Source organism: Rhinolophus hipposideros (assembly GCF_964194185.1).
Source record: "Rhinolophus hipposideros genome assembly, chromosome: 8".
Classification (NCBI taxonomy): domain Eukaryota; kingdom Metazoa; phylum Chordata; class Mammalia; order Chiroptera; family Rhinolophidae; genus Rhinolophus; species Rhinolophus hipposideros.
This window is the reverse complement of record NC_138054.1, coordinates 22203846-22228578: the sequence shown is the minus strand read 5'-3', so window position 1 is coordinate 22228578 and position 24733 is coordinate 22203846. Positions and strand designations below refer to the sequence as shown.

At 38.2% G+C, this 24733-nt stretch overlaps 1 protein-coding gene across 1 annotated transcript; it reads left to right on the top strand.

Annotated features, from left to right (window-relative positions):
- Positions 1-1611: 1611 nt before the first annotated feature.
- On the top strand, positions 1612-1917 carry LOC308501486 (small ribosomal subunit protein eS24-like; the record flags this gene model as incomplete). Its single annotated transcript, XM_081058028.1, has 1 exon — positions 1612-1917. One exon carries the CDS (start codon positions 1612-1614, stop codon positions 1915-1917), a length of 306 nt encoding a protein of 101 aa, XP_080914154.1.
- Between the last annotated feature and the right edge of the window lie 22816 nt (positions 1918-24733).

The following is a 24733-nucleotide window of genomic DNA, read 5'->3' as shown; positions in this document are numbered from 1 at the left end:
CCAGAAACACATCCACAGGGAATCACCAGGAGTCAGAGGCTGCTCTTTTTCACGTGATTCCACACTTCCGGAGAGTGAACTTTTCACCCCTACTTCAGCCCTGGCTTGTCAGGCTAAGGCCAAAACTAAAGCAGGAAACGATATGCCACTTGCTAAAACGTAAAGGGGTATTTTAAAACATAAAGGAACATTTTAAAATATGCCTTAAACACATTTGAATAAGATGTAGATATAAGAAAATATGGTCCCTCTCTTGAAAATGGAAAGTTGGAAAATAAGAAAAGGGTAGAAGTTCTAAGTACCACAATACTAAAAACACACAAAACTTGGAAACAGGAGTCCGTTACACAGACTTCAAGAGAACAGAAAGCTAAGTTCGAGTAGGAGCAGATGCGAGAGAAGAAGACGAGAAAAGTCCATGGGCTCTTCCTAATCTGCACCTCAATAAAAATTAAAAGTAAACAACAATTTCTATTCCAAATCAACTGAAAACTGTCTTTTGAGGGCAGCTTTAGGTCCTCCTTGTATCCCAAAATGCATTTACTGGGACAACATAGAAAAATAGTCATTTTAAAGTATTTAAATAGAGTTAGACACTTCTGGACTAAATGAAATTTAAAAGTACAATAAAGAGTGAGGCACAGAACTTTGCAGCTACTCCCAAGTAGAGAGATAAAAATATATGGACAGGTTTAGAAACAGAACACCGTCCCATCTCTCCAAAGACATCATGGCAGCAGCATTCTTCAGGACACACCACACCATTGGAAACCATGTTCCCTGGAAGACAACTTTTGCGTAGGGCTAACCAGGAGTTGGCTGTAGGAGCCAGGGTTTGACGTAGGTATCTAACTAGGTCTATGAACAACTACTTATAAAACAGAATTAAGTTAGGTGTTATTTAAAATAAAACAAACAAAAATCTGAAAATTACTGGTTTCCACAGAATCCATATAACAAAAGGCACTTGGAGAGGAAGGTAGTATAAAGGTAGAGAGAGATGAGCTGGCTGAGCAGGTAAGGTGTGAGGAAGGAGGAGGGGAAGCCAGTAGGCTCTGGCAGACACCTTAAAAAGAAATAGACACAAAGGAACCATCAAGTTGTTTTAGCATGTTACTTACTGGTCTTTAACTCAAAGGTATTCACAGAGTGCAAATGTACAAAGATAATGACCAGTTACTTTCAATTTTGATGAAAATATAGCAGAAGAACAGTAATAGTGAAAGTTACCATTTATTGAAAAGGCCCTTACAACACACAACTGACAATCCTTACAACAATTCTGCAAGGTAAATGATATCTCCTTTCACAGATGAAGAAACAGACCATCGTAGATGCAAAAAAGAAAAAAAAAATCCTCAGGGTTACACAGGAATAAATATGTGACAGAGACAAACAAGATTTAAACCAAGGCATTCTTACTTCAAAATGTCATTTCATTAAGTGTACCTTAATGAAATGACATTTTGAAAAGTATGACTCTTGAAAAGTATACTTAAGTGAAAATCAATTAAGTGAGACAAAGAATTTCCTCCATTTAAAAACTAGAATGGTCTCTTTTCCTCCCTGGCTGCTTGAGGGTCGGCCGCCATCATAAACAACAAAGTAAGCATGCAGACCAGGAAGTTCATGACCAATAGACTATTTCAACGGAAAGGAATGGTCATTGACATCCCTCATCCTGGGAAGGCAACAGTACCCACGACAGAAATTCGGGAAAAAGTAGCCAAAATGTACAAAACCACACCAAATGTCATCTTTGTATTTGGATTCAGAATCCATTTTGGTGATGGCAAGACAACTGACTTTGACATGAGTTACGACTCCTTGGATTACGCAAAGAAAAATGAACCCAAACATAGACTTACAAGACATGGCCCATATGTGAAGAAAACAGTGAAAGGAATGCAAGAATAGAATGAAGGAAGTTAGGGGAATTGCAAAGGCCAATGTTGGTACTTAGTTAGGGGAACTGCAAAGGCCAATGTTGGTACTGGCAAAAAGTGAGGTGGAGACTCGACAACAGAAGGAGTAAAGATTCATCAGTCACTTTATCTGTGGTGACTGAGATTTTTCATGAGGAGACTAATAAAGAACTTAAAAAAAAAAAAGAAAAAAGCACTAAAATGGGTTAAACTCTCGAAGCATAAATTACCAATGTCAATATCCTGTTTTTGATTATTTTACTATGCTTATTCAAGATATTATCATTGGGGAAGCTGGGTGAAGGTTACATGGGAACTCTGTTATTTTTGTACCTTCTTGTGACCTAAACTTAGTTTAAAATTAATTTTAAAAAATAATAGGAATTAACTTTTTGGAAAGTTACCTAGATCTTTTTCCTTTGCAAAACACACACGCGATATATTAGAGATACACATTGACATATTTTACATATATATATATATATATATATATATATATATATATATTCCACACAAATGTATTATTTGAGATATATATAGGAAGTAAATATACACATATTTATAATTATGTAGTTTTTAAATGGTAATTCTCAGTTGTCTGCAGTGACATAAATACCACAAGAAATAAAATACTGAATCCCTTCTATTCCCATTTAATTTTAATAAACACGTTACTACATGGTACTGTACTATTTTTGTCTATAGAAGTTTATCTGCTACAACACTCAAGGTTTTTTTCATTTTTCTCTTTGTCTACCATGTTTACATACAGGAAGCAGGGAAGCAGACCTACCATTTATATCTAAATTGAACACCATGAGAATAGTATTTCTAGCTGGCATTCAAAAGAATGTTTGACTTTTCTTCCTAAGAATTATTGAGCCACTTTTTTTCCCAGCAAATAATTTTAAAACAGCTACCATTTATTGAGTGATTTCTATGTATCATTAAATTAATTTACTACCACAACACTATCAAGTAAAACTTAATATGCCCATTTTACATGTAAGGAAAGCTAGACAGATTAGTTTGCAGAATTCATGCAAATATTCAGTGGTGAAATGCGAATTCAAACTCAGATCTACATGACTCTAAAGATGTTACACCTTTCACTATCTTTGCCTCTCCACACTGTCATATCTATGCTTAAAATGCATCTACTATATTATTTACTAACCAAACCTTAATAGCAAAATATCCATTCTAAGCACATTCAGACATTAAAGAAAAAACACACTCAATCTTCATTCCTGGCTCCTATTTGAAGTTCAAGTTTATTACTGAAGCTGAGGAAAAGTCTTTTAAGTATGAAAGAAATGCAAGTGGTATTCCAAGTAACAATATGTGTGTGCTCGAGTGGGAAACATGAGAAGAGCATCTGCCAAGTTCATTTTGGCCTCATTTGATACTATCTCACTGATCTACGTCCAACTTACATTTGTTTCTCTCTCTCTTTCCCTCCTCCATTTCCTCTTCATTCCAGAAGCATTCAAAAATCATAGCAAAGAAGCTGGATAGAATTTCCAAGAATACACTGAAAACACTATCAAATAAAGGAATGGCTATCTAGGCCAAGGATAACATCATTTCAACTAAGAATAATCTAAAACACTAACACAAATCTTTATGGGCTCATAAATAATAACTGGAAACAAAATTACTTAAAAATTAATTTTAAAGAGAAAGATTTTTAGAAATTCTCAAAAGAACTAATTTAATGTCTTTTAATTTGTACTTATGCACAGGGCATTATAATTTAGTATGAGTCAAACTTCAAGCTGTACTTTTTAATTCAAACTTTTTTAAAAGTCTTTAATTATGTTTAATTCTACTTCCCGCTTTTAACCCCAGCACTGATCCCTATCTGTTCAACTCTGATGCTAATGAATCTCAGATTTCTGATGCTTTTAACTAAACATCTTCAGAATTGAGCATTAGTTTTGAAGGTTTACAAATTTCATGACTCCCCTTCACATCCATCTATCTACATTTCCAATTGTTTTGGTCTAGCATACCTAACTGGTAGCATTTTTTTTTTTTTAAGGACAATCAGTTCTCAATCATTTATGCTTTTCAAAATGGTGAAAGTAAAAATGGCTAGTCGATTTAAATTTTTAAAGTCACTTAGGTGTTTTTTTTCCTCTTACAGTGATACTGTATTATAGCCTCAGTTCTTTCCCTCCAACTTCTTGGTAAATTAAGGAACTTTACTGTATTAGCACAATAGTAAGAAAAAATACCTTTCTAGAAAACCTAGAAAGGCTAAAAAATACAGGCTAAAAAATTCTGTCTTCTCTCCCAGACCACTAAGTATCAGCTAACAAATATAGTAATACCAATTAATATTTCCATTTTTATGTTCAGCGGCTCAGGTAATAACGCTATGAAGTCTAGACCACAAGACTCTCATTTGCATTCATTCCCTCCTTCCGACCCCACCCCTCCCCAAAATATGATGAGAGTAAAGAACTGTGTCAGACGCTGTGTTAATCCTGGGTTACACGATAGGAAATAATATTTTAGTACTCTCCCTAACATGTAACGGAGATCAAGTTAACAGACAATTATAATTCAGTGTAATGAGGATATCAAGATAAGCAGAGTGCTGTGGAAATACATATATGAGGGATTTTCAACACTATCTCTAGAGGGAAGCAGTAGGAATATTCAGGAGAGTTCCCCAGAGGAAGTGATGTCCAAAAAAGACTAAGAAGTCTTTTTTTAAATATCCACTTTGTATCTGCTTAGGTGGCTTTAATATAAGAGACAGACAATTACAAGTGTTGGGGAGGATGTGAAAAATTGGAACCCCCATATATCACTAGAGGAACTGTAAAATGGTACAGCCACGTTGGAAAACAGTTAGGCAGATCCTTAAAAGGTTAAACATAGAATTACCCTATTACCCAGTTATTTTACTCCTAGACATATACCCAAGATAACTAAAAACATGCATCCATAGAAAACCTTGTACAGAAATGTTCATAGCAGTATTATTCAGAAATAGCCAAAAAGTGGAAACAATCCAAATATCTGTCAACTGATGAATGAATAAATAAAAGTGGTATATTCTAAAATAGAATATTATTCAGTCATAAAAAAGATACATACTAAAAGAATGTATGAACATGGATGAACTTTGAAAAAAATATGCTAAGACACAAAAGTCCACAAATTGTATGATTTCATTTACATGAAATATCCAGAATAAGCAAATGGTAGAGACAGAAAGTAGATTAATGGTTTCCAAGGGCTAGGGAGAAGAGGGGAATGGAGAGTGACTATAAATGGGTATGACATCTCTTGTTTTGGTAATGAAAATATTCTGGAATTAAATCACAGCAATAGTCTTGCAACTTTGTGAATGTATTACTACTGAATTCTCACTTTAAAATGGAGAATTTAAGGCATATGCATTCTATCTCAATTTAAAAAGAGAGAAAAAAGAAATGAGTGAGCAGATGAAAAGAAAGAAAAAAAGAAGGAAAAAGTGACAATGGTAGATGATAAAGACAAGAGGGAAACTGATTTGGGTTCCAGAGTATGGGAAAGGGGAACTGAGTGGGATTGAGGGAGTGGTCCACTTTCCATTAGGGTGAAGGCACAGAGGGTGGGTTCCACTTACTTGTGTGAACAGGGAGGCAGAAGTTGAGGGAGTTTAGGCCTAAAGCGTCTCTTCTTGATGAGGAGATAAATAAGCAGCAAATTGGCAGTGTAGGAAGTTTGAAGTGAACAGAGGAAGTTAACAACAACCTCTATAGAGAAAAGAAGTGACTGGAAAATAAGCCAGTTACTGGAAATTTCCCACACTTGCTTTTTAAAAGCATACAAAAACACTTCCATGTTTAACATTATAAAACAATCGACTTAGACACCAAATGAATAGGGAGTCTCAGAAGAGATTTTCTCTTCTGTCCAGCTTCCTGGATCCTTGGACTAAAGTGTGAGAGGCTCTCCTTTCACTTCCTGCTGCTTCATACAGCAATGTTTGCATCTTTTCCAAGCCGTTCCTATTCACTTTATTAATTGTTTAAGTCCTGTAGTAAGCAGCTTCTTGGTTTATTTGTAGTTTCCTCATATTTCAGGATATCATTTCAACACCTAGGTACCACAGACTTCAAAAATTGTGAAGATGCCTTTTATGAAACTTTTCATAACTTTAAGGGAAGCCAAGTTTTTCTCATTCACTGTTTCTTACTTTTCTTCTTCAAATATGTTTTCATAATTTTTTCAATATTAAGAAACCAGAATTCAGAAACTATTCCTTTTAACTTTGTACGATACAGGGAAAACTAAAAGTTAAGCATTCCTGTACTAATAATATTAGACTTTTTATTTCAAAAGAATTTCAAACTTGCAGAAAAGTTGTACAAACTATTCAAAGAACGTCCATATTCTCTTTACCAGCGATCCCATTCAAGTTGAGCCAACCACCCAAATAATGTTCTTTTTAGCCAAAGAATCTGGTCCCGGATCACTCTTTGTACTTGTTTGTCCTCTCTCTTCAGGCACATTCAATCTGGAGCAATACCCAGTTTTCCCCTGACCTTCATTACCTTTTTATTATTGAAGATCACTGATTAATTATTTTGTAGAATGCCCCCAAACTGGTTATTAGTCAGATTTTCTCATGAGAATCTTCAAAGATGACATTTTTGGGAAATGACACTGTGTTCTTTTCATTGCATCCCATCAACTGACACGATGCTATTTTGTCACATCACTGGTGATGGTGATAGGAACTTTGATCAACTAGGGTATGGTCGAATCTTCCAATTTTCCCCAATAGAGTTATTGTGTTGCCTTTTATAATTAATAAGGATGTATGGACAGATATTTTGAGTTTAGGCAAATATCCTAATCCTCATCCAACTTTCACTCACTAGTTTTAGCATCCACTGATGTTTCTTACCTGAATTGTTATTATGATGTTTGCCAAATCATCATCTTTCCAATCTCAACACTCTTTCTATTTTATCAGACTGCATCCTATTTAAAGGAAGAACTTTCTCTTTTCCACATTTATTCATGCATTTATTTATATCAGTATGGCCCCACAAATGCCTGGTTTGTTTAGTGGGATATAATCTAAAATATCATTATTATTTTGATGCTCAAATAGTCCCAGGTTTGCTAGTGGGAATTCCTTCAAGTTGGCTGCTGTGTTCTTTTGGCACCTTCCCATCATTCTTTGAAAACCTCTATATTTTCTGGCACAACAAGATACTCAAAATTCATTTTGCACCCTCCCTACCTGAACCCTAGAACCAGACTTTTTTTTCAAAGACATGTGGTTCCTTTTAGCAAAGACTGGTCTTGAGAAACTGAGATCTGGACAATAAATATGCTCATATGCCAGTACTGGGCTGTCCCCGCATGCTGGTCCTTTCAATGAGCAGTCAGGAAATGGGTCTGTTTTGTGTGTGTATATGTCTACATATGTACATATTCACACAGATGCATATACTTTAGCATTTATATTTGTTTACATATTGAAATTTATATTATATATTACATATATATCATTTCTACATACTGAAATCCACGAGTTCACACCAACACCTCAAATTCCAATTCATAGCACAAGGTTCATTCTAGCTTTCCTCTTTTCTGTATCTGTAACTTTTCTCTCTGATAATAAGTCTGGCTCCCATTACCTTCAACATATTTGCTCATTAGCCTCACTGGGCCTCCTTGCTCAGAACTGCCTAATGGCTTTTTTACTGAATTATTTTAAAAGGAAGAAATGAATCAAGCAAGCAAGGAAGGATGGTTGGCAATGCCACATTTTTCAGATTTGGTAATCTGATAAAAACATAATCTAGAACCTAAGACTAAATATTAGGTTGGTGTAAAAGTAATTGCGGTTTAAAAGGTTAAAAATAATTGCAAAAAGCCGCAAGTATGTTTGCACCAACCTAATATAGTATCAACACAGCACCTCATTCCTTAGCCATAGAATAGACTTTAAAATTGTTTTCTAATGGCTTCTCATCTGTCTTTCAATGTGTGTAAGATGACAGTTCCTCATATATTTACAAGGAAAAAATTGACATGTGTAAGTATTATATTACTGAGTAATAAAAATTTCAAGAACAAGGTGTCATTAACTTTTTCAAAACAAATAAAAGAAATTCTCCTATGTCCTTATTGATCATTCTACCCCCTTACAGTAAAGATGAGGCAAGTGGGGACCAGACAGGTCAAAGTCAGAGCTAATTAGTAGCAAAGCACAATCTCACCCGTAGGTTCCTGATTTTCCAGATCAGTGTATGATACTAGCTTTGAAAATGCCTTCCAACTAACAAACATACAATTGTAAAATACGTCCACTGAGAAATACGCAGTGCTGTAAGCCCTTGTGAGAAAAATTTATACCCATGAATATAGCAAGTCTATTTTTAATAACTAGGAGAGAAAAATCTCTTCTACGAGAACTTTAATAACACACTCAAATGCTGAACTATAAAACATAGTTCACATAACCAGAAACCGTTCCTTACTTTAGTTTTCCCCAATTCTTCCAACTCATCACACATAGCATCAATCACCACAGTACCATACATATGAAGAAATGCAAAATGGGGATAATAAGACCATCTACCTCATCAGCATACTGGAAAGATTAAGACAGTGTAAAAACATTATGTACATGAGCTTGGGCTATACTGTTCTAAGTGGCTCTTATTCCCTTGATGTAAATGGTTTGTTAAAAAGCTGACCAGACCAACTTTGTGCAACGTGGTATCAGCTCTGGCACCAAGGTTCCATTCAGCATCACACTAAGCAGGTTACCCCAGCTTTTGGTGTCCCAGTTTCCTGTTCCTCCTCTGTAAGATGGAGATGACAGCACCTAGTTCTCAGAACTGGCATGCAAATTAAGTGAGAAACAAGTATGTAAAGTGCTGAACATGAAGGCTGGCACTAGTGCTCAGTTAGTAACTGACAGCCCCCTATTGTCACCACCCTTGTCATGGCACTGCCATCACTATCTCCATTATCAGAGCTATCATCATTACTTTCACACCTTATCGTTGCTTACAGTACATACGACTGGCGGGAAATGAAAGCCGTTTGAAATCTGCTATGGTCATAAATAAAATGGAGCTCATCTTATGTTTGCAAGAGGACATTTAGGCCACTCCCAAATCATTTCCTTGTTTTTCTGGATTTGATCTCACACAACCCTTAATGATGATCCCAGCTTCTATCTTCCCATCCCCCCGGCCCCCACCACCAAGACATTGGACATGATCAGTTTACCCAAATATCTTGGGTCCAAAGATGTCATTTATCTTATGTGATGAGATACTCTGATATTTCGCCACACGGAGGCTAATGAAGGATGAAATTTCAGACTAGAATAAAAATAATTAAAGGAATGAGATGATTTTATAGCAAGGCAGCAAACACGATAAAATCCTTAACAGATTTAAAACAGATTAGAAACAAAACAGTCTTCAGGCAGGCCAAAAATGGTGGCTCTCTTTTCTTAGTACGTGACTCCTGGCAAACTAAGCTGTTTTATTACTTAAAGCTTAGGGGTTTTTTTTTTAAACTTTTTTTTCTTTTCTAGAAAAAAAAAATGTCTAGTGTTCAATGAAATACCAGGTGCACTGTGGCTTTCACTCTTCTTTAAAAAAAGAAGAAGGAAAAAAAAAACCCCACCTATTGTCGCTCATAGGCCTAGCCTGTCAGGCAGGAATTAAAATCTCTTTAAAAAGAAGCTTTGCATGGTTCATGTGTCAGGCCGATATGAACTGGATTGGCTTACAGAAGGGGCCTGAGATAAGGCAACCAAAAATGGTTAAAAGGAAGCAGCCCCCAGAAAAATCTATGATTTCTTTACTCATCTTCCCCACTCTCATTCCCTCCCTCTCTCTCCCCTTTGTAAGAACTGGTGCAATGTGCAACACAAATGAAAGAGTAATTTCTTTCCCTTTATTAATGACAGCACTAGCTTCTTAAATTAGCCCATCAGGAACAAATATCTACCTCCCATTTCTAAAGATCTCTTTATTTTTCTTTGAAAATCATGAAACAAAAAAACCTTCGGTGTAAAGCCCACTATCAGGCCTTTGATTTTATTAGGTCCAAAGGTACAAAGCCTGCAGAGTGAGCACCCGGTTGGTTTATTTTAAAAGAATGCATCAAATATTAGCTGAAAATTGGTTGTAAATGGGGCCACTTAAGCCTCCATGGAAAGGAATTGCAGAGGCTTGGGATTAAAATTGCAGGAAGCCAAAAAGAAAATTGAGGACGAGGAAATGATGACTGATGGGCTTGGTGCTATTATCTCTGAGAATACTAAGGACATTGAGGCTTTGAAAAAAATTACATAGGTGACCTTGAGAACAAGACCAGACAGAGAAGGCAGCTGGGTGTAGCTTCCTGCTGCGATGGAAGTGGAGCAGGCCGAATTCTTCATTTCCAAATGGATGAGGAAGATATTTCAGATAAGCAGTTTTGATTTCCTTTTAGCACGCGGAGCTACAAGCTGCATCTCCAAGAATAAATGTCATGCCAGCCTTGTAAAAGGCTCCACCTTCACTAGCTGTAGTTTGAAACTCTTAAATGGTCCTAGAGGATTTCATGACTTTGGGACATAGGAGATTGGAGATTAAAAATGGACTCTGTTGACTAAATCACTGTACCGGGTTTTCGTCTTCATCGACTGTTGTTGCACTCAGAATGGAGAGCCCTTAAGTTATTAAGGAAACTCAATCTAAACTTCCTGAAGCTGCTTCAAAATGAGAACCAGGAGCAGATCTTGGATCCTGGGGAATGTAACCACTTCAAATTCTCACTATACATGAACCGTCTGAAGGTGGATTTGCTAACACATTCCTTTAGATCAGGCATTCCTCAACTGGTTAATATCAAGACCTCTTTATTAATCTTAACAATTACTGTGATCTCCAAAGAGTTTTTTTCTTTTTCTTAGATGTAGGTTACAGCTATTGATATTTACTATGGTACAACTTAAAACTAATAAATATTTAATATTAATCCATTAAAACAATCTAAAAACCTATATCTATATTGACATAGGTGATAAATTTTTATTAAAAATGCTTAGATTTTTTTCCCCAAACATGTAGGGAGAATAGTGGCATTGTTTTACATTGTTGCAATTTTTTTCTCCTCTATCTATCTTAATGGAAGACAACTGGAGTCTCCTACCTGCTACATTTAATCTGTTGTAAAGTCTTCTTTTGGTTAAGTAACATAAACAAAACCCATGGTCACTAAATATATAGTTGGAAAACAGAGTAATAATACTGTAGCCTCTTCAGATAATTTTGGATATTCCTTCCTTGATATTACACAAAAACTCCACAATCATAGTTTTTATAGGACTCTGAACCTGTATCAGTGAACTTTTCATACTCTCAAAGGTTAAAATCCATTGGCCTATTTAGCACTTGATCTTTCCCTATGCATAATTTTGTAACATCGATCATTGGTCATTTAGAAAATACTGATTCCCTAAGTTATGCAGTTTCCAAATGTACAAAGGAAAAGTTCATGGTACATTTATGAGAGATGTAAGATAGAAAAGGCACATAACCTCTTAGCACGATGACAAAAATAGATTTGACCTTGTAGATCTACTTAAACGGTCACAAGGACCTCAGGGTCTACGAACCATTTGAGAATTGCTGCTGTAGGCTGTTGTGGCACCTGAAAACGGTGGCTTGAGTTGAGGGCATGGCGGCAGTTTGACAGGTCATTTTAGGAGTCTGCTAACTTCAAACAAACAAATCAAAAAAGTGTCCAAGGTTGACTTTCCACCTGGAATTGGTCAACATTTCTAAACATGAGAGTTCTATATGGTCTCTAAGCTGTCTGCTAGAACCTGGAGAGGGCACAGTGCAGTGGATGTGACATTGCCCTCCATTACCCAAGTCCCTCAATCAATATAACAACAACCATGTCTCAAGCAGAAACCCAGATATGAAAAAAAATGGTTTATGACTAACAAGCCTGAATCATTTACTATTGATTTTTTTTCCCTCTTCATGAAATTCTGAGGTTTAGTGATTCCTTCTAAATCATTATTTGTTAGTGGCCCAACTGCTACTAAGAGGATTTTACACTTGAAGTCATTAGACCCTGATAACCTACATTTTCAAATGTCAGCTCCTCGGGCAGGGACCCTAACTGTCTTGTTCAAACGAATGCCTGTCGCCTACTAAAATCTCAATAAATATTTGTGGCATGAATGAATGACTCAATTTGTATTTGAATTCCACTGAATATTTTAATGGCAAAAAGGACACTGTGTGTACCACATGGAAGAAATGAGTAAGAAACCCAGCATCGTTCATTCTACAGTATAATGGCATTTTAATGGATGACAAAAAGTAGATGAACTGTTTATCTCTAAGTTAAGTCTGCTTTAATCAAAAGCTTTAATTCACAAGCATATTTTTAGTGAACACCTCATGAAATTCAGATTTCGAATTCAAACTCTAGCAGTTTTTAATTCAATGACATGCAGAAAGTAGCTCAAGAAAAATGAATTCCTGCTGTCAATGGGAAGTTGTTGCAATGCAATCTGATATTTCTTTTAAGGAGAAAAATGAATTTTCTCCTAATCCTTTAAAGATCAAAATTCTGGGCAAAAGCTGGCCACAAAAATGATACCTTAACTAATCACACGTGCACGCCTGTGCGCGTGTGTGTATGTTTGCACATGAATATGTCTTTGAAGTTCTCAGGAATCTGTGTTATAACTGCTTAAATGGTTCCACTGCTCTTTAACTCATAAAGGAAGAGAGGGGCAAGGTGTAGAAAGGATATGCAGACAGCTAGATTTAAAAATGGCCCAATATTTCAGAAGTTTCAATAATTTAGATTATGTAGGTTATTTTTTTTATAGTCCTGCTTGGGGAGAGAAAGTGGGTCTCCCTGGTGAACAGAAGTGACTGTTTGTACAATGGAATTGACTATCTGTTCAAGATGGCTTATAGCTGCAGGACTATAAAAAATTGCAGGTGGCTTTGGTTACAAGAGGAGCTATCAGTCATCCTGAACTATTGACACGTTTTTATGTACTGTGGTCTCAGATCACTCACTAAGGTTACCTATTCATCCATGAAATCTAAAATTCAGAGTCCTACCTGAGGGAAAAGGAGAGGTTTACATTGAAAAGTTTACTCTCAATCGTCTTATAACACCACATGTTAAAGCTAGATGGAAGGGCAAGGCTCAAGTCCCTGAAACTCATCACCCCAGAGTAGCACTGGTGCCCAGCTACCACCTTTGGTCAAATGATAACGGAGAGCTATGAGCCCCAGGGATTGGGAAAAGCTACTTAAACTTTTTTCATAGCTTTGATTTATGATTGGTCATGAGCTAATAAAAAGTATAGTGAATATTTATTCTTCTTCAACAGTGTGCTTGTCACTGGACAAATTGCAGATAAAATCAATTCCAGTCTAGTCCCAGGAGCTTAAAAATTATTAAGCACATGCTAACCTTCCTGAATTATTAGAGATAGTCAAATAACTAAACACAGAGCCAACAAGAGAGAATCTCCTTCAAGAGGTGAATAAAAAATGCTGCAATTATGGCTGTGTGATTTCCCTACCACAAGACAAACCTGCTGGGAAGACTTGCCTGCCAGCTAATGACCACAAAACCATATATTTTAAGCACAAAATGCTGGATTTGAGATGAAGTGGCCAGTTGTTTTTATTGGCAATTTTTCCTAATATAAAAATTCTCAACCTAGGTCTAAATAAATGAATTCTGTTACACCTTCGTTCCATAGTTCCTCTCTTAAATTTCCAAGCTCTATGCAATCCCATTTTTCTCTGCTTTCCAAAACTGGCAGTTATTCCCTGGGACTGTATTATATTCAATCCCCTGAAGCAAATGAGTCATTCTATAAAGTTTCCTCTATTTCTCCCTCTTCTCCTGTTCAATATTTGGGCATTTTATAGTTCACAAGAACCTTTATCAAGCAGAAATTTGGACAAAAAGTGGTAAACTCAACTGTCAAAGGAAACGGAAGTTATCAGAAGGAATGGAAGAACCCACCAATAACAGTACGGTATGGCATGTTTTGTTAATTTTCCTTTTCTTGGTTATTATTGTCTCAAATCACAGAGCTTCTAGAGTTGACTGTTTTTTTATGTAGTGACAAATGACATATACTGAAACCTATGTGAACTTTTTTTCTAAAAAAAAAAACACCATTCGACAATCATATCAATTACAGATGACTTCCATTCTATGTTGCTGTGAACTTTGTCCATTTATACCCATTTCTGGCACTAGCACCATGATTTCCCATTTATTTATTCACTTATTCAGTGTATAATACATATCAGATGTGCTATTAGATAATAACAATAAAATCCTAAAGAAATCAACATCCATTCACCCAAAAAACTCAAAGTAGTGCTAGTTATGTACATATATTCCCAAAAAGGGGTGGAGGTTGTTTGTTTGTTTGTTTGTTTGTTTGTTTGTTTTAAAGAGCAAAAAAGAAAGGAAAGAAGGGCGGGGGAAAAAGAATCACACTCCTATATTGGAAGTACAGCTTTCATAAACAGCTGAAACAAGAGGGAAGAGCTACCTCCTAGCATGGAAGGAGGAGTGAGGCGTGGCAGGAAAGGCTTGGCTGAGAGCAGGCATTTGAATGGAGTCTTGCAGGACAGGAGGCATTCACCTGAGAAGTCAGGAGAATAAAAGTTCAGGAAGCAAGGAAGCTGGAAAGAGCTGTGAGGGGAAAAACTTCTGCCCCCAGGCTGAAAACCTTCTTTGTGACATTTCTCTCCTTAGCCTTTCACATCTTCAGTCACCAAGTCCTGACCTTTCTAGCTTTGACGTCTCACACCAGCCCCATCTTTCTCTTCCTGCTGGCTCTACTCCAGTAGAGGACTTGATGATTCAACATGACTAGAAGTAGCACCAACTGTTCCCTGTACTCTACTCTCTCCACCTCTCCCGCAGCCTCTCATCTATCCTATGCTGCCTACAGAAGCTTCCCAAAATCACACTTTGTTTGGCCAATCGTGTTCAGGTTGAAACTCTAAAGCACTCACTCAGACTCGGTTCTGGGCTCCTGATAATCTGCATCGATCTCATAACCAAGTTTATGCTTCACTGCTTGGCTCCATTTGATGCAGTGGCTTTATTGCCTGACATATAGACAAGCTATAAAATGGGACCATAATGTAACTATCTTACAGGGTTAAAGATTAAATGAGAATGTGTATAAAACAGTCCAGTGCCTGGCACTTTGTAGGCCCTCAATGAATAGGAGCATTTGGGGCAGGAGGGGAAGGGGAAGGGGAAAAAGTGCTGCATCTACTGTAGCCTTTCCCCCAAGACTGTCCTGCCTCCTTTTCTTTTCCTCTCCTCATCCTTAAAATGTTCAATAACAATTTCACTCTGCCACAGTAACTCCCCCTTCTGGGAGCACAGCTCAACATTGATTTTCTCTATTCATTATTGACCCTGCTGAACCTCGCCTCATAACATAATCCCTTTCTTTAAAGGGAGAACCTCCTTCTGCTCTGTTTATCCAAGAAAAGGGATCACTTCCTCCTCACTCCACAGTTAGTCACCAAGTCCTTTAAAATTCTAATGTTCTAAATTCCTCCCAAATACTCCCTTCTCCCCATCCCCATTTTCCAGAATATGCATTTCACCAACTAGAACACAGACCCAATTTCTTCACTAATTACAACTGCAGATAAGTCTCCATGGAGAACTTCATTGTAACGTTGGATGTCAACTGGCTGTTGTGAAGATTAAATGAGATAATATAAGCAAAATTTATAAGGTCTATCTTTAAAAGCCAACATATGACATTACAATGTTTTTATTATGGCACTGAAAACATTTCCAATAACTTGATCAAAAACTTCTGATAGACAAGGGCAGCCCGGTTAACGGTAAATTGGCATTTGAAATTACTGGAACATAGTATCAAGGTATCAAAACACTTAGGGTTAGACCACCTTAAAGAAGTACTTCAACTTCTACTTCAATATAATGGACTGCATTAGATCAGACCAACCTTCCCAACACAGAACTACATAACCAGGGGAAAACACGATTAACGTAGCCTCTGTTTGAAGGCATTAGAGGACTAGAGAGGCAAAAAGGTTTTGACTGTGGAGAGAAGGGAGCCTGACACAGACTTCCTCTTTAACAGGTTTGCAGATTCTACTGCAGAGAATCGAAAGGACTAAGAAGTTGAACAGCCTCACAGAACGGGGCAGGCAAAAACTGTTGGTCAGGGCTTGCTAACGGAAACAGGCCCTGTTAACAACCCAGAGCTTCAGTCGGGATCCCGATGGGCTGAACCATACAACCAAACATAGTCAAAAGTGCCAGAAACTGAGCAGCCCTCAAGATGACGAAAGGCCACCTTTGGAACAGCTGAATCCCTGCTTATGTCAGGGGTGCTACATCAAGGATCACTAGATGCTACTTCGGGAGGACATATCCACATTAAAGCGTGGAAAGAAAACAGAAAAGCAACCTATGAAACCCAGGTTAATACTAATGGAATTAGAATCCCAGGAGAAGGGAGAAGACAGTGGGGTGAAAGCAATACCTGAAGAGATAATGGCTGAGACTCTTCCAAAACTGATCAAAGAAATCAGGCCACAAATTCAAGACGTTACAAATCTTACATTTAGGTAAACTGGAGGAAATTCACACCTAGACCATTAGAGTAAACGTGTCGAAAATCAAAAACAAAAAGGAACCCTTAAAACTGCTGGAACACAAAGTAAACATTTTTAAAGCTGTGGGGGGTGGGAGTTTTAACGGAGGGAGACAGAGTATTTTCCAACGGCAATATAAGACTGACAGATTCCCAACACAATCATGGTAAACCAGAAGACATGATATCAGAAATGATATCTTTAACGCACTGAAAGAAAATAACCTCCAAGCATTCTATAACCAGTGAAATTATCTTTCAAAAATAAAGTCCTTCTCATAAAATTCAAGGGATCTTATCACCAGAATAACTGAACTAATGAAATTCTAACAGGGGCTCTTAGGCAGGAGGAAAATAATCCCAGATGAAAGCTTGGTGTACAATTCTTCCCAATGAGTATTTAAGTAGATCTGAAAATATCAGATTAAAGATCTGAAGATTGAAGAATATCTTTAGGCCTCTGCTTGATCAGTCCTGTTCAATATTTATTTCCATGACTTGAATGGCATTAAAAGAAAATAAACATAGAAAATATGAAATTGCAAATATTATTTAAAATTCAAAAGTATGCCCCCATACACCACAAAAACTAACCAATTCACTTTTATGGAAACAGTCGATGATTTAGAGCTCTTTATTTACCTGTACTTGCCCTTGGACTATATCTTGTATTCACATACCATCATTTCCAAACCAACAAAATCTGTCTTTCTCTGAAGACCTATTTTAAGTTCCCCTAATAACAAACAATTATTACCTATTATGTGCTTATTTTTGTCGATTTTATACAGGACACTATGTTAGTTTCTAGGCCAGAAAGACAGACTGTAACCAGCATCTTCCAGTGTGAGGTCATCGGGTTATCTTTCCTTGAATACACACAACTGAATATATTCTATCCCTCTTCTAACAGAAACACTCCTAGATCGCCCATGATGGCCATTTGGTGGTGGTGGTTGTTATTACTGTTGTTTTTTTTAACTCATCATTACACCACAGTCTCCCTGAGATTCCTGCATCAATGATCTCTCTACATCAGTTAACAATGTCCTGCATATGAGAACTTTTACATAAATAGCCACTGAATTGAATCTTGACGAGAGAGAGCAGTGGGCCCCAACTCATATAATGGACCTGATTAAAAAACCAAATAGAAAATCCTACATGTAAGATTTTAAAAATCACTGCATTAGCATTGAGTGGGGAAGCCCTGACTTATAATATGAACAAAATACCTCAACATTCATGCTAATAAAAAGCATAATACATTTCAATTGTCTTCTTTAGGTTGAATCTTGCTCTTAAAGGCTCGGGAAGACTTCACATATATGAAGCAATCTTCCCATCCAAATACCCAGAAACACGGACTTTGCCTATTCTTCCCAGACAGGGTCTTGAAAGACTTCACGACAAAACACTACAAGGAACAGCTATACACAATAAGAATTGGCATTCAGTCGAAAATGTCTTAGCCTCCAGTCTATAGCTGAAACGGTACCAACTCTTTTTCCACTTGTTCTGAGCTTTGAAATAATGTTACTATTGCCCAGCTTTCTGCCACTCCCAAAACAATTTTGAATTTTCTTTATAAATTAAACTTTGCACTTTAGTTTCTTTGGTTATTTACTTAACGTTCTGGGGATAAAACTGTTTGAAAGGCAAGACTACATTTTACCACATGCTGTTCTTGCAAAAAAAAAAAGAGAGATTCATTGCAAAGGTCTGGACATTTGAAATCTCACCTCCCTCGTGTCATTTTACTATGTTAATTTTGTAATGTAAGCTTTAAAAAACATCATACAAAAACGCCTCCATCTGACCTGGCACTCTTTGGTATATGACCAGAGTATTATCACTTCTTTCTCTTGGCTTTTTATTCCTCCCCAAATGCTGTTCGCAGTGCTTCGCAGTGCTTCTATCTGTAAGTTTAAAGGCTGTTTCTTAAATACAGAAACATATCTCCTTAATAAATAAAAGAATCAATGTAGTAAAATAGGAGTCTTGGGTTGAAAGTCAGCCTTAGGTCTAATCCCCTGGTAGTGTTTAACCTGTTGCCAAGGTACTTAACTTTCTCTGGCTGTTTCCTTATCTGAGAAATGGGGCTGATGATGTTGAGTTCTCAGGAGTATTTTCAGAATAGTTAAAACTAAATAATGGAAATCTCTGAACATGGTACCCGACATGGTAGAATAATACATATGTACATACATACATACATATGTGTGTGTATTCTTCCTTTCTAGCTCCCGTCTTTCCATTACCATATTCAGGAATGAGCACCTCTCTGCTTCAGTGCTACCTAAACAGCTGAGTTTACCTCTCTAGATTACTTTCAAATTCTCTAACCTGTACCGTGCATTCAGTTTACACATCTGAGTCGTAAGTACTCAATTCCTTCCCCTGGTACTTCTTTTAGGAATTACGGGCAGGTCCTCTATTGAGGTTACTCTCAAGATCATTCTTGTTACCTCCCGCATTCTTGCAGTTTCCTTATGGTATCCCCTTTCCCAACTACCAACACAAATATTCCCTGATAACCTTGAAGAGCAAATTGATATTCCCTTTCAATGTGCATTCTTCCTGTTTCTTCCTGAGATGCATTCCACCCATATCCATGACTCCATCATTTTTATATCCGAAGTCCTCGTCTAGAAAACCAAGTCCTGTTCCTTTCGTACATCCTTTTTCCTCTATCAAAGTTATACTATTCACTCTCCTATCTTGTTTCTCAGAAGTCCTCATATTACTTTGGTAGCCCATTAGGGACACCCACATTACTACAAGACAAAAACAAGAAGGTCTTTTTAACTGGAGAGCCTTTCTTTTTGAGTGCTTACTGTCTATTAGGTTGTGTTGCAAGCACTTTACATATGTGAATGCATCGAATCTCACGATAACTCTATTATTAAATAGACTGCATTATTATCCCCTTGAAATAAATAAGGGAAGTGAGACACAAAAATTAACTCAAAACGAGAACACTCAGCTACGAAGTGACAGACCAGGCACTCAGACCCAGGTACTCCAGCACCACTGTATTCCAGGCTATCCCAAAGTCACCTGTGTGCTTGCTGGAAGCTGGTTAAGAGCACGCTGCTCCCTAGAAAGCTGACAAGATCGAAACTTAGTCCCTGGGCTCCAAACCAATAAGGGTGCTGAAAAAGCAATGCTCCAGGTGAGGAGACAGACAGAAGTCAATGGGTCTTTGAAAAAAAACACACCTTTCTGCCCCCTGCACCCCTGCAGCTCAGCTTACCCTCCACCCTGCGCCTGCCAGCCCTGTTGGGGACACATGAGGGGACGGTGGGTTTGCACTGCTCTCACACCACTTAAGTTCACGAGTGAACCTGGAAGCTTTATGAGAATCCCTCTCCTCCTTTCTCCCTAATGCTTACACATTCTTAAGAGTCTGGCAGAAAATTTTCTATCTCATCCTTCCACTTCTGGCACAGTACATATGTTGATTTTTACAATTCAGGCTCCAGGAACTCTACCTATTTCTTGACTTGCATGGGAGTTACACATATGTTTTCTTTGTCGTAATTCATCAAGGTGTACGCATTTTTCTGTATGTATGTTGCACCTTAATCACAATTTTTAAAAAGTATATCTATTTGAGCCACTAAACCACATGCAAAAATAAGTTTTTATATTTTTAACACTGCATTTTCAACTTAACCCATCTGATACTGATAATATATTTGAGACAGAGCTTTGAAAGTTCTTTTTGTACTTAAAAATATTAAATGAGCTAGTACGTAAACAGATTAGATCTTCAAAGTTCCTTCAATAGCTTAATCCTATGCCTCCTACAATTCACACACTCCAAGATCCAACGTTCCCAGCTACTGGCTGTTGTCTGAACACACGTTTTTGCACACCTTGAATGCACCTTCATCTAATTCATTCAACAAGTATTTATTTAGGCAGGAAACAAAGTTGAACAAAAAGACAGCCTCTGCCTTGTAGGAAAAACAGATATTCAGATAACCATGCAAATAATGTACAAGTGCAGGTGTTATAAGTGCTTGGAAGGAGAGGTACTTGATGAATGAGCATTTGTAACAGAGAAGATTTAACTCAGAAGTCAGACTTGACAAGGAAGTAACATGGGATTTAGGGTCTAAAAGACTGTACTAGGGAAGAGAAATGGGAGCAGCTTTCCAGACAGAGGGAAATGAATGTGCAAAGGCCCTGGGGTAAGGGGAGTCTGATGAATAAGAGGCCCTGAAAGAAGGCAACATCCTGCTCTGCTTCAAAGTCCCTTCTCTTCCATCAAGTACTGCTCAAATGTCACTTCCTCTGTGTAGTGGTTCTCTCCTTTTCATTTGCACTGTAAATGGATATATCCCACATACCATTATAACATTCTTTTTATCCTTCTGTTAGCACTTAGCTCACTGTACTGCAATTATCTGTATACATCTGTCTCCCTCACTAGACTGGGAACTCATGCAGGACAGAAGTAATAAAGTATTATGTTTGTGTCTCTCTGCATACATGCATAAGCTATTTTAAATTCTCACTATGTGTTTTACCAATGAAACAGGACAACTTAACCATGCCATGCACACCAAGACATAAACATGTAGCTTGAAACTGTATTACCGACTTGGTGAATTGTGTAAATTTTTTGCAAAGACTCAACTGTCAAGTAGCAACTTTTAAAAAAAAGCCTCTTCCCCCCTAACCTTAATGAATCATAAGGTGTTATTTAATTCGGCAACAGAAACAGCTGCCCCGACTTTGTTAGTACAACATAATTCATTTTATAAATATCACACAATTATCTAATTTCAAAGTCTATGCATGCTTTGAAAGGTGTTATTTTGGAAACAAGTCCTGGCCCATCCTAGGGAAATTCCCACACCAGCATTGTCATGGCTAAGTATATCTACAGAAGCATTCAAAGGCTGGACAGGAAGCATAAATCCCCTGCTCTGGACCTTCAGAGTGCTGACAGCCTGGCATGGGCGGGGTCTCCATACCTCTCAGTCACGGCTGCAGTCACCTGGCCAGCCTGCACTTACAGGTAATAATTTCAGAGCACAGCAAAGCCGTCACTCAGCTTCCCTTCACCAGCACCCAACAGCCCCTTCACACAGCTGCTGGCCTGCCTTTGTATGATTCGCCAGCAGAAGAGGGAAGGCTTACTGAACAGAGGCAGGCTTGTTTGCTGGCCTTTTTGCTGAGCCCTCCAAATGGGAATAGCAGCCCTAGAGGTTTTCCTTACATGGTGTCAGCAACTCCATTGCAGATTCTCCTGCCACCTCCAAACCCAATCCCACCCTTTTAGGGAGAGGAAAAACAATGAAATCAAGATTAGGGTATTCCTGTTGCAACCCAATCCTCAGGCTCTCCGGCTATTTGATCTGTGGTTGTCAGAAAGAGCTCTCCCCCCACCCCTTCCCCACCAAGGTCTATCTGGACCTGACATCTTTACAGGATTAAGGGGGAGGTTAGCAGTGGTGGGAGTGGTAATTTAAAACCGTGCCTCCTGGAGCTGTGTTTATGAATACAAGCAGATGTGTGCGAACCATTCCCATACTCACAGGCACAGTCCTGGAGCCCTGGAACTGAGACCACGTCCCTGAGAACTGTGCTCACTCACGCCACTGCACTCTGCTTCCTCCTTTGCCTTATCCCTGCCCTGAAGGGGCAGGATGTGGACCTCCTGGGAAAGGAGCCCTTCACCAACCCATTCATGGGGCTGCCCTTTGATCTCTTCCCACCAGACTATGTTACTCTGTGGGCCGGGGTTCTTTTCATGGTGGTTTTTTTTTTGTTTGTTTTTTAATCTGGTATACATGGAAGTTAGTACTTTATTACAGATTTCCTGCCTTTATCTCATTTAATTAGAAAAATATTCTGGGAAGAAGAAAGGAGTGTATGAAATGCCAGGCGTAAAAAGCAGAACCCATCGAGGAAAGCCGGGTTCGGAGGACGGAGGGCAGGCACCCTGACTGTCATCTGCCCGGTGTACTGCTGATGGGGCTGCGTCTAGGTCTGTTTCACAAAACTGCATCACTTCACCGGCTTCATTCTTAGGATGGAAGCTGTTTGTCGTACAAATCCAGGTCCTTGGCACATGTCTCTTTCTCTGGGGTGGGACCCGCCGAGGGAAAAACAGAAGTTGGACAGTCGTGGGTGGGGGATGCCCCAGGATCCTTGTCTGAGCTTCTGCCCTCAGGCCTGTCCTTCAAGGCCTGGGCACTGGCTTTACACATACACGAATGCCCCCTTATCCACGGGGGACATGCTCCAAGACCCCCAGCGGAGGCCTGAATCCAGATAGTACAGAACCCTATATGTTACTATGCTTTTCCTATACATACACACCTATGATACAGTTTAAAAACCTTTCACTGCATTAATTGATTTCAAGTTGTTTCTCCCAAATGTGTAACTCCAGTAGTCATATTTTTAAGGAAATACAGTTAAGGTGCTACATTAAAATAAATGATCAGAGTATAAAAATTTCCTATTGTTATTCACTCTTGAAAAACACAAAAGTGTAGAAAAATGTACACCTGCTTTCCTAAACGTCCTCTCTGGAACACTGAGCTCATGGGGTGAAGTCAAACGCCGCAGTCAGTGGCATGGAACTACCGTTCAACAAGAGTCAAACATCGCAGTAAAAGTGTTTATAAATTAAGCACAGTGATTAACAACAATAACCGATAAAATAAAACAAGTATAACAATGTACTTATGATAAAAGCTATGTGAATATGGTCTCTCTCTCAAAATATCTTGTACTGTGCTCACTTTTTCACTTAAAGGAAGCATTTAATTGCTTCTCTTTGGCATATCCGAACTGCCAGCATCACCACTCTTGAGCTTTTGGGGAGGGGGGAAGCACTGTTATGTAAAATACAGGTTCCTAGAACACAAGTACTGAGATACCACGATAACTGAGCTGATTCCTAACAGACTGATGGGTGGGTAATGTGTACAGCCTCGAGAAGCTGGACAAAGGGATGATTCACGGCCCGGGACTGCACAGAATTTCAGTATGCTACACAGAACGGAACGCAATTTAAACCTTATGAATTGTTTATTTCTGGAATTTTCCCTTTAATATTTTTGGACTGCACTTGACAGCGGTACACTGAAACCACAGAATGCAAAACTGCGGATAAGGGGTGTCCATTGTACCACCCTTCTAAGGAAAAGAATATCCCTAGGGATGGGTCAGAATAAAGCATTAGTCTCCTGTGGGAACCCTCTTAGAACATCCCTGTCCCGATTCCCCTCCTCATCATGTTCTTTTGGTCCATGAGTTTGCCCTTCTTGGGGCATTTGTCACCTTTCAGACCTATCATGCCCAATAGAATGTAAGCTACTAAAGGGCAGGGAATGTTTGGTATATAGTAGGGACTCAATAAATATGGATGAAAGAAACTAAGAATTTACAGTTTTTTGGCCATAAACATGAAGTCTCCTGTCAAACACAAATTTTTCATTGGTTCACCTCAAACACCAAAGAGCTTGTATTTTAAATAAACCAATATTTATTCAGAATTTATGTGCTAGGACTAGTTGTAAAAGGCAAATTTGAACCCATAAAAGCAGCCCTGTTGGATCCTAAAACTTCTTTATTTTCCCCTTAATGTGATGTATTCTGTGGTAGTAGACATTTAATGAGCAGCTACATTCCTCACCTTTAAACCCTTTTACAATGAAATTGATGTGTCTACACAAACCCCTCTGAGTCGCTGAGAAAATGCTGGACAGGAAACACCAGTGTTTCCTCCTTAGTGTCCACCTGCCACTCTGACACTCACAGTGCTCAGCTTTCCTAGTTTATAATGTAGCATTTAGGATCACTAGCTTGGGCCTAGCTTCCTGGACAAATGGCCAGAGTTGAGACTGATTCCAGCTTTCTCTAATTTTGACGTCAGCACTCCTGCAGGCAAGACACATAAACCGTAAAGCCCCATTAACTACAAACGCAGGAAAACAGTAGAAGAAGATTAGAAGGGTCTCCAAGTGCTTAGACATCTCCAAAATTTTGTCTCATCTCTCCTCATGGCTGACATGTGAAGAAAGCTGGATCTCAGGCTCAGTAGGACCAATTATTTAACAGAATAAAAATCCTTTAGCAATAATTTTGG